Source organism: Oncorhynchus clarkii, chromosome 12, assembly GCF_045791955.1.
Source record: "Oncorhynchus clarkii lewisi isolate Uvic-CL-2024 chromosome 12, UVic_Ocla_1.0, whole genome shotgun sequence".
In the NCBI taxonomy this organism is placed as follows: domain Eukaryota; kingdom Metazoa; phylum Chordata; class Actinopteri; order Salmoniformes; family Salmonidae; genus Oncorhynchus; species Oncorhynchus clarkii.
Genome location: NC_092158.1, coordinates 94,297,727 through 94,317,477, shown reverse-complemented (window position 1 = coordinate 94,317,477; position 19,751 = coordinate 94,297,727). Strand labels below are relative to the sequence as shown.

Genomic DNA, 19,751 nt, shown 5'->3' with positions numbered 1-19,751 from the left:
CACACATCACAACAAGAGAGACAACACTACATAAAGAGAGACCTAAAGACAACAACACACATCACAACAAGAGAGACAACACTACATAAAGAGACCTAAGACAACAACACACATCACAACAAGAGACACCACAACATTACATAAAGAGAGACCTAAGACAACAACACACATCACAACAAGAGAAACAACACTACATAAAGAGACCTCAGACAACAACACACATCACAACAAGAGAGACAACACTACATAAAGAGACCTCAGACAACAACACACATCACAACAAGAGAGACAACACTAAATAAAGAGAGACAACACTACATAAAGAGAGACCTAAAGACAACAACACACATCACAACAAGAGAGACAACACTACATAAAGAGAGACCTCAGACAACAACACACATCACAACAAGAGAGACAACACTACATAAAGAGACCTCAGACAACAACACACATCACAACAAGAGAGACAACACTAAATAAAGAGAGACAACACTACATAAAGAGAGACCTAAAGACAACAACACACATCACAACAAGAGAGACAACACTACATAAAGAGACCTCAGACAACAACACACATCACAACAAGAGAGACAACACTACATAAAGAGAGACCTCAGACAACAACACACATCACAACAAGAGAGACAACACTACGTAAAGAGACCTCAGACAACAACACACATCACAACAAGAGAGACAACACTACATAAAGAGAGACCTCAGACAACAACACACATCACAACAAGAGACAACACTACATAGAGACCTCAGACAACAACACACATCACAACAAGAGACAACACTACACTACATAAAGAGACCTCAGACAACAACACACATCACAACAAGAGAGACAACACTACATAAAGAGAGACAACACAACACTACATAAAGAGACCTCAGACAACAACACACATCACAACAAGAGACACCACAACACTACATAAAGAGACCTAAGACAACAACACACATCACAACAAGAGAGACAACACTACATAAAGAGACCTAAGACAACAACACACATCACAACAAGAGAGACAACACTACATAAAGAGACCTCAGACAACAACACACATCACAACAAGAGAGACAACACTACATAAAGAGAGACCTCAGACAACAACACACATCACAACAAGAGAGACAACACTAGATAAAGAGACCTCAGACAACAACACACATCACAACAAGAGAGACAACACTACATAAAGAGAGACAACACTACATAAAGAGAGACAACACTACATAAAGAGAGACAACACTACATAAAGAGACCTAAGACAACAACACACATCACAACAAGAGAGACAACACTACATAAAGAGAGACAACACTACATAAAGAGAGACCTCAGACAACACCACACATCACAACAAGAGAGACAACACTACATAAAGAGACCTCAGACAACAACACACATCACAACAAGAGAGACAACACTACATAAAGAGACCTAAGACAACAACACACATCACAACAAGAGAGACAACACTACATAAAGAGACCTCAGACAACAACACACATCACAACAAGAGAGACAACACTACATAAAGAGAGACAACACAACACTACATAAAGAGACCTAAGACAACAACACACATCACAACAAGAGACAACACTACATAAAGAGACCTCAGACAACAACACACATCACAACAAGAGAGACAACACTACATAAAGAGAGACCTCAGACAACAACACACATCACAACAAGAGAGACAACACTACATAAAGAGACCTCAGACAACAACACACATCACAACAAGAGAGACAACACTACATAGAGACCTCAGACAACAACACACATCACAACAAGAGACACCACAACACTACATAAAGAGACCTCAGACAACAACACACATCACAACAAGAGACACCACAACACTACATAAAGAGACCTCAGACAACAACACACATCACAACAAGAGACACCACAACACTACATAAAGAGACCTAAGACAACAACACACATCACAACAAGAGAGACAACACTACATAAAGAAAGACAACACTACATAAAGAGACCTCAGACAACAACACACATCACAACAAGAGAGACAACACTACATAAAGAGAGACCTCAGACAACAACACACATCACAACAAGAGAGACAACACTACATAAAGAGACCTAAGACAACAACACACATCACAACAAGAGACACCACAACACTACATAAAGAGAGACAACACTACATAAAGAGACCTCAGACAACAACACACATCACAACAAGAGAGACAACACTATATAAAGAGACCTCTGACAACAACACACATCACAACAAGAGAGACAACACTACATAAAGAGAGACCTCAGACAACAACACACATCACAACAAGAGAGACAACACTACATAAAGAGAGACAACACTACATAAAGAGAGACAACACTACATAAAGAGACAACACTACATAAAGAGACCTAAGACAACAACACACATCACAACAAGAGAGACAACACTACATAAAGAGACCTCAGACAACAACACACATCACAACAAGAGAGACAACACTACATAAAGAGAGACCTCAGACAACAACACACATCACAACAAGAGAGACAACACTACATAAAGAGAGACCTCAGACAACAACACACATCACAACAAGAGAGACAACACTACATAAAGAGACCTCAGACAACAACACACATCACAACAAGAGAGACAACACTACATAAAGAGAGACAACACAACACTACATAAAGAGACCTCAGACAACAACACACATCACAACAAGAGAGACAACACTACATAAAGAGAGACCTCAGACAACAACACACATCACAACAAGAGAGACAACACTACATAAAGAGACCTCAGACAACAACACACATCACAACAAGAGAGACAACACTACATAAAGAGACCTAAGACAACAACACACATCACAACAAGAGAGACAACACTACATGAAGAGAGACCTCAGACAACAACACACATCACAACAAGAGAGACAACACTACATAAAGAGAGACCTCAGACAACAACACACATCACAACAAGAGAGACCACAACACTACATAAAGAGACCTAAGACAACAACACACATCACAACAAGAGAGACAACACTACATAAAGAGACCTCAGACAACAACACACATCACAACAAGAGAGACAACACTACATAAAGAGACCTCAGACAACAACACACATCACAACAAGAGAGACAACACTACATAAAGAGACCTCAGACAACAACACACATCACAACAAGAGAGACAACACTACATAAAGAGAGACCTCAGACAACAACACACATCACAACAAGAGAGACAACACTACATAAAGAGAGACCTCAGACAACAACACACATCACAACAAGAGAGACAACACTACATAGAGACCTCAGACAACAACACACATCACAACAAGAGACACCACAACACTACATAAAGAGACCTCAGACAACAACACACATCACAACAAGAGACACCACAACACTACATAAAGAGACCTCAGACAACAACACACATCACAACAAGAGACACCACAACACTACATAAAGAGACCTAAGACAACAACACACATCACAACAAGAGAGACAACACTACATAAAGAGAGACAACACTACATAAAGAGACCTCAGACAACAACACACATCACAACAAGAGAGACAACACTACATAAAGAGAGACCTCAGACAACAGCACACATCACAACAAGAGAGACAACACTACATAAAGAGACCTAAGACAACAACACACATCACAACAAGAGACACCACAACACTACATAAAGAGAGACAACACTACATAAAGAGACCTCAGACAACAACACACATCACAACAAGAGAGACAACACTATATAAAGAGACCTCTGACAACAACACACATCACAACAAGAGAGACAACACTACATAAAGAGACCTCAGACAACAACACACATCACAACAAGAGAGACAACACTACATAAAGAGAGACCTCAGACAACAACACACATCACAACAAGAGAGACAACACTACATAAAGAGAGACAACACTACATAAAGAGAGACAACACTACATAAAGAGACCTAAGACAACAACACACATCACAACAAGAGAGACAACACTACATAAAGAGACCTCAGACAACAACACACATCACAACAAGAGAGACAACACTACATAAAGAGAGACCTCAGACAACAACACACATCACAACAAGAGAGATAACACTACATAAAGAGACCTCAGACAACAACACACATCACAACAAGAGAGACAACACTACATAAAGAGACCTCAGACAACAACACACATCACAACAAGAGAGACAACACTAAATAAAGAGAGACAACACTACATAAAGAGAGACCTAAAGACAACAACACACATCACAACAAGAGAGACAACACTACATAAAGAGAGACCTCAGACAACAACACACATCACAACAAGAGAGACAACACTACATAAAGAGACCTCAGACAACAACACACATCACAACAAGAGAGACAACACTAAATAAAGAGAGACAACACTACATAAAGAGAGACCTAAAGACAACAACACACATCACAACAAGAGAGACAACACTACATAAAGAGACCTCAGACAACAACACACATCACAACAAGAGAGACAACACTACATAAAGAGAGACCTCAGACAACAACACACATCACAACAAGAGAGACAACACTACGTAAAGAGACCTCAGACAACAACACACATCACAACAAGAGAGACAACACTACATAAAGAGAGACCTCAGACAACAACACACATCACAACAAGAGACAACACTACATAGAGACCTCAGACAACAACACACATCACAACAAGAGACAACACTACACTACATAAAGAGACCTCAGACAACAACACACATCACAACAAGAGAGACAACACTACATAAAGAGAGACAACACAACACTACATAAAGAGACCTCAGACAACAACACACATCACAACAAGAGACACCACAACACTACATAAAGAGACCTAAGACAACAACACACATCACAACAAGAGAGACAACACTACATAAAGAGACCTAAGACAACAACACACATCACAACAAGAGAGACAACACTACATAAAGAGACCTCAGACAACAACACACATCACAACAAGAGAGACAACACTACATAAAGAGAGACCTCAGACAACAACACACATCACAACAAGAGAGACAACACTAGATAAAGAGACCTCAGACAACAACACACATCACAACAAGAGAGACAACACTACATAAAGAGAGACAACACTACATAAAGAGAGACAACACTACATAAAGAGAGACAACACTACATAAAGAGACCTAAGACAACAACACACATCACAACAAGAGAGACAACACTACATAAAGAGAGACAACACTACATAAAGAGAGACCTCAGACAACACCACACATCACAACAAGAGAGACAACACTACATAAAGAGACCTCAGACAACAACACACATCACAACAAGAGAGACAACACTACATAAAGAGACCTAAGACAACAACACACATCACAACAAGAGAGACAACACTACATAAAGAGACCTCAGACAACAACACACATCACAACAAGAGAGACAACACTACATAAAGAGAGACAACACAACACTACATAAAGAGACCTAAGACAACAACACACATCACAACAAGAGACAACACTACATAAAGAGACCTCAGACAACAACACACATCACAACAAGAGAGACAACACTACATAAAGAGAGACCTCAGACAACAACACACATCACAACAAGAGAGACAACACTACATAAAGAGACCTCAGACAACAACACACATCACAACAAGAGAGACAACACTACATAGAGACCTCAGACAACAACACACATCACAACAAGAGACACCACAACACTACATAAAGAGACCTCAGACAACAACACACATCACAACAAGAGACACCACAACACTACATAAAGAGACCTCAGACAACAACACACATCACAACAAGAGACACCACAACACTACATAAAGAGACCTAAGACAACAACACACATCACAACAAGAGAGACAACACTACATAAAGAAAGACAACACTACATAAAGAGACCTCAGACAACAACACACATCACAACAAGAGAGACAACACTACATAAAGAGAGACCTCAGACAACAACACACATCACAACAAGAGAGACAACACTACATAAAGAGACCTAAGACAACAACACACATCACAACAAGAGACACCACAACACTACATAAAGAGAGACAACACTACATAAAGAGACCTCAGACAACAACACACATCACAACAAGAGAGACAACACTATATAAAGAGACCTCTGACAACAACACACATCACAACAAGAGAGACAACACTACATAAAGAGAGACCTCAGACAACAACACACATCACAACAAGAGAGACAACACTACATAAAGAGAGACAACACTACATAAAGAGAGACAACACTACATAAAGAGACAACACTACATAAAGAGACCTAAGACAACAACACACATCACAACAAGAGAGACAACACTACATAAAGAGACCTCAGACAACAACACACATCACAACAAGAGAGACAACACTACATAAAGAGAGACCTCAGACAACAACACACATCACAACAAGAGAGACAACACTACATAAAGAGAGACCTCAGACAACAACACACATCACAACAAGAGAGACAACACTACATAAAGAGACCTCAGACAACAACACACATCACAACAAGAGAGACAACACTACATAAAGAGAGACAACACAACACTACATAAAGAGACCTCAGACAACAACACACATCACAACAAGAGAGACAACACTACATAAAGAGAGACCTCAGACAACAACACACATCACAACAAGAGAGACAACACTACATAAAGAGACCTCAGACAACAACACACATCACAACAAGAGAGACAACACTACATAAAGAGACCTAAGACAACAACACACATCACAACAAGAGAGACAACACTACATGAAGAGAGACCTCAGACAACAACACACATCACAACAAGAGAGACAACACTACATAAAGAGAGACCTCAGACAACAACACACATCACAACAAGAGAGACCACAACACTACATAAAGAGACCTAAGACAACAACACACATCACAACAAGAGAGACAACACTACATAAAGAGACCTCAGACAACAACACACATCACAACAAGAGAGACAACACTACATAAAGAGACCTCAGACAACAACACACATCACAACAAGAGAGACAACACTACATAAAGAGACCTCAGACAACAACACACATCACAACAAGAGAGACAACACTACATAAAGAGAGACCTCAGACAACAACACACATCACAACAAGAGAGACAACACTACATAAAGAGAGACCTCAGACAACAACACACATCACAACAAGAGAGACAACACTACATAGAGACCTCAGACAACAACACACATCACAACAAGAGACACCACAACACTACATAAAGAGACCTCAGACAACAACACACATCACAACAAGAGACACCACAACACTACATAAAGAGACCTCAGACAACAACACACATCACAACAAGAGACACCACAACACTACATAAAGAGACCTAAGACAACAACACACATCACAACAAGAGAGACAACACTACATAAAGAGAGACAACACTACATAAAGAGACCTCAGACAACAACACACATCACAACAAGAGAGACAACACTACATAAAGAGAGACCTCAGACAACAGCACACATCACAACAAGAGAGACAACACTACATAAAGAGACCTAAGACAACAACACACATCACAACAAGAGACACCACAACACTACATAAAGAGAGACAACACTACATAAAGAGACCTCAGACAACAACACACATCACAACAAGAGAGACAACACTATATAAAGAGACCTCTGACAACAACACACATCACAACAAGAGAGACAACACTACATAAAGAGACCTCAGACAACAACACACATCACAACAAGAGAGACAACACTACATAAAGAGAGACCTCAGACAACAACACACATCACAACAAGAGAGACAACACTACATAAAGAGAGACAACACTACATAAAGAGAGACAACACTACATAAAGAGACCTAAGACAACAACACACATCACAACAAGAGAGACAACACTACATAAAGAGACCTCAGACAACAACACACATCACAACAAGAGAGACAACACTACATAAAGAGAGACCTCAGACAACAACACACATCACAACAAGAGAGATAACACTACATAAAGAGACCTCAGACAACAACACACATCACAACAAGAGAGACAACACTACATAAAGAGACCTCAGACAACAACACACATCACAACAAGAGAGACAACACTAAATAAAGAGAGACAACACTACATAAAGAGAGACCTAAAGACAACAACACACATCACAACAAGAGAGACAACACTACATAAAGAGAGACCTCAGACAACAACACACATCACAACAAGAGAGACAACACTACATAAAGAGACCTCAGACAACAACACACATCACAACAAGAGAGACAACACTAAATAAAGAGAGACAACACTACATAAAGAGAGACCTAAAGACAACAACACACATCACAACAAGAGAGACAACACTACATAAAGAGACCTCAGACAACAACACACATCACAACAAGAGAGACAACACTACATAAAGAGAGACCTCAGACAACAACACACATCACAACAAGAGAGACAACACTACGTAAAGAGACCTCAGACAACAACACACATCACAACAAGAGAGACAACACTACATAAAGAGAGACCTCAGACAACAACACACATCACAACAAGAGACAACACTACATAGAGACCTCAGACAACAACACACATCACAACAAGAGACAACACTACACTACATAAAGAGACCTCAGACAACAACACACATCACAACAAGAGAGACAACACTACATAAAGAGAGACAACACAACACTACATAAAGAGACCTCAGACAACAACACACATCACAACAAGAGACACCACAACACTACATAAAGAGACCTAAGACAACAACACACATCACAACAAGAGAGACAACACTACATAAAGAGACCTAAGACAACAACACACATCACAACAAGAGAGACAACACTACATAAAGAGACCTCAGACAACAACACACATCACAACAAGAGAGACAACACTACATAAAGAGAGACCTCAGACAACAACACACATCACAACAAGAGAGACAACACTAGATAAAGAGACCTCAGACAACAACACACATCACAACAAGAGAGACAACACTACATAAAGAGAGACAACACTACATAAAGAGAGACAACACTACATAAAGAGAGACAACACTACATAAAGAGACCTAAGACAACAACACACATCACAACAAGAGAGACAACACTACATAAAGAGAGACAACACTACATAAAGAGAGACCTCAGACAACACCACACATCACAACAAGAGAGACAACACTACATAAAGAGACCTCAGACAACAACACACATCACAACAAGAGAGACAACACTACATAAAGAGACCTAAGACAACAACACACATCACAACAAGAGAGACAACACTACATAAAGAGACCTCAGACAACAACACACATCACAACAAGAGAGACAACACTACATAAAGAGAGACAACACAACACTACATAAAGAGACCTAAGACAACAACACACATCACAACAAGAGACAACACTACATAAAGAGACCTCAGACAACAACACACATCACAACAAGAGAGACAACACTACATAAAGAGAGACCTCAGACAACAACACACATCACAACAAGAGAGACAACACTACATAAAGAGACCTCAGACAACAACACACATCACAACAAGAGAGACAACACTACATAGAGACCTCAGACAACAACACACATCACAACAAGAGACACCACAACACTACATAAAGAGACCTCAGACAACAACACACATCACAACAAGAGACACCACAACACTACATAAAGAGACCTCAGACAACAACACACATCACAACAAGAGACACCACAACACTACATAAAGAGACCTAAGACAACAACACACATCACAACAAGAGAGACAACACTACATAAAGAAAGACAACACTACATAAAGAGACCTCAGACAACAACACACATCACAACAAGAGAGACAACACTACATAAAGAGAGACCTCAGACAACAACACACATCACAACAAGAGAGACAACACTACATAAAGAGACCTAAGACAACAACACACATCACAACAAGAGACACCACAACACTACATAAAGAGAGACAACACTACATAAAGAGACCTCAGACAACAACACACATCACAACAAGAGAGACAACACTATATAAAGAGACCTCTGACAACAACACACATCACAACAAGAGAGACAACACTACATAAAGAGAGACCTCAGACAACAACACACATCACAACAAGAGAGACAACACTACATAAAGAGAGACAACACTACATAAAGAGAGACAACACTACATAAAGAGACAACACTACATAAAGAGACCTAAGACAACAACACACATCACAACAAGAGAGACAACACTACATAAAGAGACCTCAGACAACAACACACATCACAACAAGAGAGACAACACTACATAAAGAGAGACCTCAGACAACAACACACATCACAACAAGAGAGACAACACTACATAAAGAGAGACCTCAGACAACAACACACATCACAACAAGAGAGACAACACTACATAAAGAGACCTCAGACAACAACACACATCACAACAAGAGAGACAACACTACATAAAGAGAGACAACACAACACTACATAAAGAGACCTCAGACAACAACACACATCACAACAAGAGAGACAACACTACATAAAGAGAGACCTCAGACAACAACACACATCACAACAAGAGAGACAACACTACATAAAGAGACCTCAGACAACAACACACATCACAACAAGAGAGACAACACTACATAAAGAGACCTAAGACAACAACACACATCACAACAAGAGAGACAACACTACATGAAGAGAGACCTCAGACAACAACACACATCACAACAAGAGAGACAACACTACATAAAGAGAGACCTCAGACAACAACACACATCACAACAAGAGAGACCACAACACTACATAAAGAGACCTAAGACAACAACACACATCACAACAAGAGAGACAACACTACATAAAGAGACCTCAGACAACAACACACATCACAACAAGAGAGACAACACTACATAAAGAGACCTCAGACAACAACACACATCACAACAAGAGAGACAACACTACATAAAGAGACCTCAGACAACAACACACATCACAACAAGAGAGACAACACTACATAAAGAGAGACCTCAGACAACAACACACATCACAACAAGAGAGACAACACTACATAAAGAGAGACCTCAGACAACAACACACATCACAACAAGAGAGACAACACTACATAGAGACCTCAGACAACAACACACATCACAACAAGAGACACCACAACACTACATAAAGAGACCTCAGACAACAACACACATCACAACAAGAGACACCACAACACTACATAAAGAGACCTCAGACAACAACACACATCACAACAAGAGACACCACAACACTACATAAAGAGACCTAAGACAACAACACACATCACAACAAGAGAGACAACACTACATAAAGAGAGACAACACTACATAAAGAGACCTCAGACAACAACACACATCACAACAAGAGAGACAACACTACATAAAGAGAGACCTCAGACAACAGCACACATCACAACAAGAGAGACAACACTACATAAAGAGACCTAAGACAACAACACACATCACAACAAGAGACACCACAACACTACATAAAGAGAGACAACACTACATAAAGAGACCTCAGACAACAACACACATCACAACAAGAGAGACAACACTATATAAAGAGACCTCTGACAACAACACACATCACAACAAGAGAGACAACACTACATAAAGAGACCTCAGACAACAACACACATCACAACAAGAGAGACAACACTACATAAAGAGAGACCTCAGACAACAACACACATCACAACAAGAGAGACAACACTACATAAAGAGAGACAACACTACATAAAGAGAGACAACACTACATAAAGAGACCTAAGACAACAACACACATCACAACAAGAGAGACAACACTACATAAAGAGACCTCAGACAACAACACACATCACAACAAGAGAGACAACACTACATAAAGAGAGACCTCAGACAACAACACACATCACAACAAGAGAGACAACACTACATAAAGAGAGACCTCAGACAACAACACACATCACAACAAGAGAGACAACACTACATAAAGAGACCTCAGACAACAACACACATCACAACAAGAGAGACAACACTACATAAAGAGAGACAACACAACACTACATAAAGAGACCTCAGACAACAACACACATCACAACAAGAGAGACAACACTACATAAAGAGAGACCTCAGACAACAACACACATCACAACAAGAGAGACAACACTACATAAAGAGACCTCAGACAACAACACACATCACAACAAGAGAGACAACACTACATAAAGAGACCTAAGACAACAACACACATCACAACAAGAGAGACAACACTACATGAAGAGAGACCTCAGACAACAACACACATCACAACAAGAGAGACAACACTACATAAAGAGAGACCTCAGACAACAACACACATCACAACAAGAGAGACCACAACACTACATAAAGAGACCTAAGACAACAACACACATCACAACAAGAGAGACAACACTACATAAAGAGACCTCAGACAACAACACACATCACAACAAGAGAGACAACACTACATAAAGAGACCTCAGACAACAACACACATCACAACAAGAGAGACAACACTACATAAAGAGACCTCAGACAACAACACACATCACAACAAGAGAGACAACACTACATAAAGAGAGACCTCAGACAACAACACACATCACAACAAGAGAGACAACACTACATAAAGAGAGACCTCAGACAACAACACACATCACAACAAGAGAGACAACACTACATAGAGACCTCAGACAACAACACACATCACAACAAGAGACACCACAACACTACATAAAGAGACCTCAGACAACAACACACATCACAACAAGAGACACCACAACACTACATAAAGAGACCTCAGACAACAACACACATCACAACAAGAGACACCACAACACTACATAAAGAGACCTAAGACAACAACACACATCACAACAAGAGAGACAACACTACATAAAGAGAGACAACACTACATAAAGAGACCTCAGACAACAACACACATCACAACAAGAGAGACAACACTACATAAAGAGAGACCTCAGACAACAGCACACATCACAACAAGAGAGACAACACTACATAAAGAGACCTAAGACAACAACACACATCACAACAAGAGACACCACAACACTACATAAAGAGAGACAACACTACATAAAGAGACCTCAGACAACAACACACATCACAACAAGAGAGACAACACTATATAAAGAGACCTCTGACAACAACACACATCACAACAAGAGAGACAACACTACATAAAGAGACCTCAGACAACAACACACATCACAACAAGAGAGACAACACTACATAAAGAGAGACCTCAGACAACAACACACATCACAACAAGAGAGACAACACTACATAAAGAGAGACAACACTACATAAAGAGAGACAACACTACATAAAGAGACCTAAGACAACAACACACATCACAACAAGAGAGACAACACTACATAAAGAGACCTCAGACAACAACACACATCACAACAAGAGAGACAACACTACATAAAGAGAGACCTCAGACAACAACACACATCACAACAAGAGAGATAACACTACATAAAGAGACCTCAGACAACAACACACATCACAACAAGAGAGACAACACTACATAAAGAGAGACAACACTACATAAAGAGACCTAAGACAACACCACACATCACAACAAGAGAGACAACACTACATAAAGAGAGACAACACTACATAAAGAGACCTAAAGACAACAACACACATCACAACAAGAGAGACAACACTACATAAAGAGACCTCAGACAACAACACACATCACAACAAGAGAGACAACACTACATAAAGAGACCTAAGACAACAACACACATCACAACAAGAGACACCACAACACTACATAAAGAGAGACCTCAGACAACAACACACATCACAACAAGAGAGACAACACTACATAAAGAGACCTAAAGACAACAACACACATCACAACAAGAGACACCACAACACTACATAAAGAGACCTCAGACAACAACACACATCACAACAAGAGAGACAACACTACATAAAGAGACCTCAGACAACAACACACATCACAACAAGAGAGACAACACTACATAAAGAGAGACAACACAACACTACATAAAGAGACCTCAGACAACAACACACATCACAACAAGAGACACCACAACACTACATAAAGAGACCTAAGACAACAACACACATCACAACAAGATAGACAACACTACATAAAGAGAGACAACACTACATAAAGAGAGACAACACTACATAAAGAGACCTCAGACAACAACACACATCACAACAAGAGAGACAACACTACATAAAGAGACCTCAGACAACAACACACATCACAACAAGAGAGACAACACTACATAAAGAGAGACCTCAGACAACAACACACATCACAACAAGAGAGACAACACTACATAAAGAGAGACCTCAGACAACAACACACATCACAACAAGAGAGACAACACAGTGCCCCCATCTGTATCGGCTAACTGTCTACTGCAGTGCCCCCCCCCATCTGTATCTGCTAACTGTCTACTGCAGTGCCCCCCCCATCTGTATCTGCTAACTGTCTACTGCAGTGCCCCCACCCCATCTGTATCTGCTAACTGTCTACTGCAGTACCTCCATCTGTATCTGCTAACTGTCTACTGCAGTGCCCCCCCATCTGTATCTGCTAACTGTCTACTGCAGTGCCCCCACCCCATCTGTATCTGCTAACTGTCTACTGCAGTACCTCCATCTGTATCTGCTAACTGTCTACTGCAGTGTCCGACAGTGCCCCCACCCCATCTGTATCTGCTACCTGTCTACTGCAGTACCTCCATCTGTATCTGCTAACTGTCTACTGCAGTGCCCCTCCCATCTGTATCTGCTAACTGTCTACTGCAGTGCCCCCCTCCATCTGTGTCTGCTAACTGTCTACTGCAGTGCCTCCATCTGTATCTGCTAACTGTCTACTGCAGTGCCCCTCCCATCTGTATCGGCTAACTGTCTACTGCAGTTACCCCCCATCTGTATCGGCTAACTGTCTACTGCAGTTCCCCACCCATCTGTATCTGCTAACTGTCTACTGCAGTGCCCCCATCTGTATCTGCTAACTGTCTACTGCAGTGCCCCCCTCCATCTGTATCTGCTAACTGTCTACTGCAGTGCCCCCACCCCATCTGTATCTGCTAACTGTCTACTGCAGTGCCCCCACCCCATCTGTATCTGCTACCTGTCTACTGCAGTACCTCCATCTGTATCTGCTAACTGTCTACTGCAGTGCCCCCACCCCATCTGTATCTGCTAACTGTCTACTGCAGTACCTCCATCTGTATCTGCTACCTGTCTACTGCAGTGCCCCCCCATCTGTATCTGCTAACTGTCTACTGCAGTGCCCCCCCCATCTGTATCTGCTAACTGTCTACTGCAGTGTCCCCCCCATCTGTATCTGCTACCTGTCTACTGCAGTACCTCCATCTGTATCGGCTAACTGTCTACTGCAGTGCCCCCCCATCTGTATCTGCTAACTGTCTACTGCAGTGCCCCCCCATCTGTATCTGCTAACTGTCTACTGCAGTGCCTCCCCCCCATCTGTATCTGCTAACTGTCTACTGCAGTGCCTCCCCCCCATCTGTATCTGCTAACTGTCTACTGCAGTGTCCCCCCCATCTGTATCTGCTAACTGTCTACTGGTGCCCCCCTCCATCTGCTAACTGTCTACTGGTGCCCCTCCATCTGTATCTGCTAACTGTCTACTGGTGCCTCCCCCCATCTGTATCGGCTAACTGTCTACTGGTGCCCCTCCATCTGTATCTGCTAACTGTCTACTGGTGCCCCTCCATCTGTATCTGCTAACTGTCTACTGGTGCCCCCCTCCATCTGTATCGGCTAACTGTCTACTGGTGCCCCCTCCATCTGTATCTGCTAACTGTCTACTGGTGCCCCCTCCATCTGTATCTGCTAACTGTCTACTGGTGCCCCTCCATCTGTATCTGCTAACTGTGCGTGTCTCTGTGTGTCTAGGAGAGTGCAGTAACAAGGAGTGTCCGTTCCTCCACATCGACCCAGAGTCTAAGATCAAAGACTGTCCCTGGTATGACAGAGGCTTCTGCAAACATGGTACGTCCTCTCTCTCTCACTCACTCACTCACTCACTCACACTGCTCCAGCCCTAAGAGACTAAACCAACCAATGGTTCACAGCAGCAGGTGTCTCTTCTTCCTCAGAACATCAACTGTCATTTCCTGTTCACTTCCTGATGATTCTACAAGTTGAATCACCTCTCTCTCTCCTCCCTCTCTCCCTCCCTCCCCTCTCTCCTCCCTCTCCCTCCCCTCTCCTCCCTCTCTCCCTCCCTCCCCTCTCTCTCCTCCCTCCCTCCTCTCTCTCTCTCTCTCCCTCCCTCCTCTCTCTCTCTCTCCTCCCTCCCTCCCTCCTCTCTCTCTCCTCCCTCCCTCCTCTCTCTCTCCTCCCTCCTCTCTCTCTCCTCCCTCCCTCCCTCCTCTCTCTCTCCTCCCTCCCTTCCTCCTCTCTCCTCCCTCCCTTCCTCCTCTCTCTCCTCCCTCCCTTCCTCCTCCCTCCCTCCTCTCTCTCTCCTCCCTCCCTTCCTCCTCTCTCCTCCCTCCCTTCCTCCTCTCTCTCCTCCCTCCCTTCCTCCTCCCTCCCTCCTCTCTCTCTCCTCCCTCCCTCGTCTCTCTCTCCTCCCTCCCTCCTGTCCCTCACTCTCTTCCCTCCCTCCTGTCCCTCACTCTCTTCCCTCCCTCCTGTCCCTCACTCTCTTCCCTCCCCTCTCTCTCTCTTCCCTCCCTCCCTCCCTCCTGTTCCCTCTCTCTCCCCCCTCCCCTCTCTCTCTCTCCCCTCCCCTCTCTCCCCCCCCCCCTCCCTCTCTCTCCCCCCCCCTCCCTCTCTCTCCCCCCCCCTCCCTCTCTCTCCCCCCCTCCCCTCTCTCTCTCTCCCCTCTCTCTCTCCTCCCCTCTCTCTCTCTCCTCTCTCTCCTCTCTCTCCTCTCTCTCCTCTCCCTCCTCAGGTCCAGACTGTAGACATCGCCACACCAGAAGAGTGATCTGTATGAACTACTTGGTTGGTTTCTGTCCAGAGGGCCGGTCCTGTAAATTCATGCAGTGAGTTTAGTTTATTCTCTTATTCAACCTGTTTAATATTCACATTTTATAATCTCTACTGTAGAGGTATTCAACTGTTACCCTGCCTGGTCTGGGATACTGTAGAGGTATTCAACTGTTACCCTGCCTGGTCTAGGATACTGCAGAGGTATTCAACTGTTACCCTGCCTGGTCTGGGATACTGTAGAGGTATTCAACTGTTACCCTGCCTGGTCTGGGATACTGTAGAGGTATTCAACTGTTACCCTGCCTGGTCTGGGATACTGTAGAGGTATTCAACTGTTACCCTGCCTGGTCTGGGATACTGTAGAGGTATTCAACTGTTACCCTGCCTGGTCTGGGATACTGTAGAGGTATTCAACTGTTACCCTGCCTGGTCTGGGATACTGTAGAGGTATTCAACTGTTACCCTGCCTGGTCTGGGATACTGTGGAGGTATTCAACTGTTACCCTGCCTGGTCTGGGATACTGCAGAGGTATTCTGCTGTTACCCTGCCTGGTCTGGGATACTGTAGAGGTATTCAACTGTTACCCTGCCTGGTCTGGGATACTGTAGAGGTATTCAACTGTTACCCTGCCTGGTCTGGGATACTGTAGAGGTATTCTGCTGTTACCCTGCCTGGTCTGGGATACTGTAGAGGTATTCAACTGTTACCCTGCCTGGTCTGGGATACTGGGATACTGTAGAGGTATTCAACTGTTACCCTGCCTGGTCTGGGATACTGTAGAGGTATTCAACTGTTACCCTGCCTGGTCTGGGATACTGTAGAGGTATTCAACTGTTACCCTGCCTGGTCTGGGATACTGTAGAGGTATTCAACTGTTACCCTGCCTGGTCTGGGATACTGTAGAGGTATTCTGCTGTTACCCTGCCTGGTCTGGGATACTGTAGAGGTATTCTGCTGTTACCCTGCCTGGTCTGGGATACTGTAGAGGTATTCAACTGTTACCCTGCCTGGTCTGGTATACTGTAGAGGTATTCAACTGTTACCCTGCCTGGTCTGGGATACTGTAGAGGTATTCAACTGTTACCCTGCCTGGTCTGGGATACTGCAGAGGTATTCAACTGTTACCCTGCCTGGTCTGGGATACTGTAGAGGTATTCAACTGTTACCCTGCCTGGTCTGGGATACTGCAGAGGTATTCAACTGTTACCCTGCCTGGTCTGGGATACTGTAGAGGTATTCAACTGTTACCCTGCCTGGTCTGGTATACTGTAGAGGTATTCAACTGTTACCCTGCCTGGTCTGGGATACTGTAGAGGTATTCAACTGTTACCCTGCCTGGTCTGGGATACTGTAGAGGTATTCAACTGTTACCCTGCCTGGTCTGGGATACTGGCATACTGTAGAGGTATTCAACTGTTACCCTGCCTGGTCTGGGATACTGTAGAGGTATTCAACTGTTACCCTGCCTGGTCTGGGATACTGGCATACTGTAGAGGTATTCAACTGTTACCCTGCCTGGTCTGGGATACTGCAGAGGTATTCAACTGTTACCCTGCCTGGTCTGGGATACTGCAGAGGTATTCAACTGTTACCCTGCCTGGTCTGGGATACTGTAGAGGTATTCAACTGTTACCCTGCCTGGTCTGGGATACTGTAGAGGTATTCAACTGTTACCCTGCCTGGTCTGGGATACTGTAGAGGTATTCAACTGTTACCCTGCCTGGTCTGGGATACTGCAGAGGTATTCAACTGTTACCCTGCCTGGTCTGGGATACTGTAGAGGTATTCAACTGTTACCCTGTCTGGTCTGGGATACTGCAGAGGTATTCAACTGTTACCCTGCCTGGTCTGGGATACTGCAGAGGTATTCAACTGTTACCCTGCCTGGTCTGGGCTACTGTAGAGGTATTCAACTGTTACCCTGCCTGGTCTGGGCTACTGTAGAGGTATTCAACTGTTACCCTGCCTGGTCTGGGATACTGTAGAGGTATTCAGCTGTTACCCTGCCTGGTCTGGGATACTGCAGAGGTATTCAACTGTTACCCTGCCTGGTCTGGGATACTGTAGAGGTATTCAACTGTTACCCTGCCTGGTCTGGGATACTGTAGAGGTATTCAACTGTTACCCTGCCTGGTCTGGGATACTGTAGAGGTATTCAACTGTTACCCTGCCTGGTCTGGGATACTGCAGAGGTATTCAACTGTTACCCTGCCTGGTCTGGGATACTGTAGAGGTATTCAACTGTTACCCTGCCTGGTCTGGGATACTGCAGAGGTATTCAACTGTTACCCTGCCTGGTCTGGGATACTGCAGAGGTATTCAACTGTTACCCTGCCTGGTCTGGGCTACTGTAGAGGTATTCAACTGTTACCCTGCCTGGTCTGGGCTACTGTAGAGGTATTCAACTGTTACCCTGCCTGGTCTGGTATACTGTAGAGGTATTCAACTGTTACCCTGCCTGGTCTGGGATACTGCAGAGGTATTCAACTGTTACCCTGCCTGGTCTGGGATACTGTAGAGGTATTCAACTGTTACCCTGCCTGGTCTGGGATACTG

General features: G+C 43.1%; 1 protein-coding gene across 1 annotated transcript in view; it reads left to right on the top strand.

The window, feature by feature from the left end:
- LOC139422379 (cleavage and polyadenylation specific factor 4) overlaps positions 1-19,751 on the top strand; it is a 30,405-nt gene that overhangs the window by 5,388 nt on the left and 5,266 nt on the right. Inside the window, exons 4-5 of the mRNA XM_071173584.1 lie at positions 16,151-16,246; positions 17,154-17,247. Coding sequence (XP_071029685.1) covers positions 16,151-16,246; positions 17,154-17,247 — 190 coding nt within the window. The remainder of the gene's footprint in view (positions 1-16,150; positions 16,247-17,153; positions 17,248-19,751) is intronic.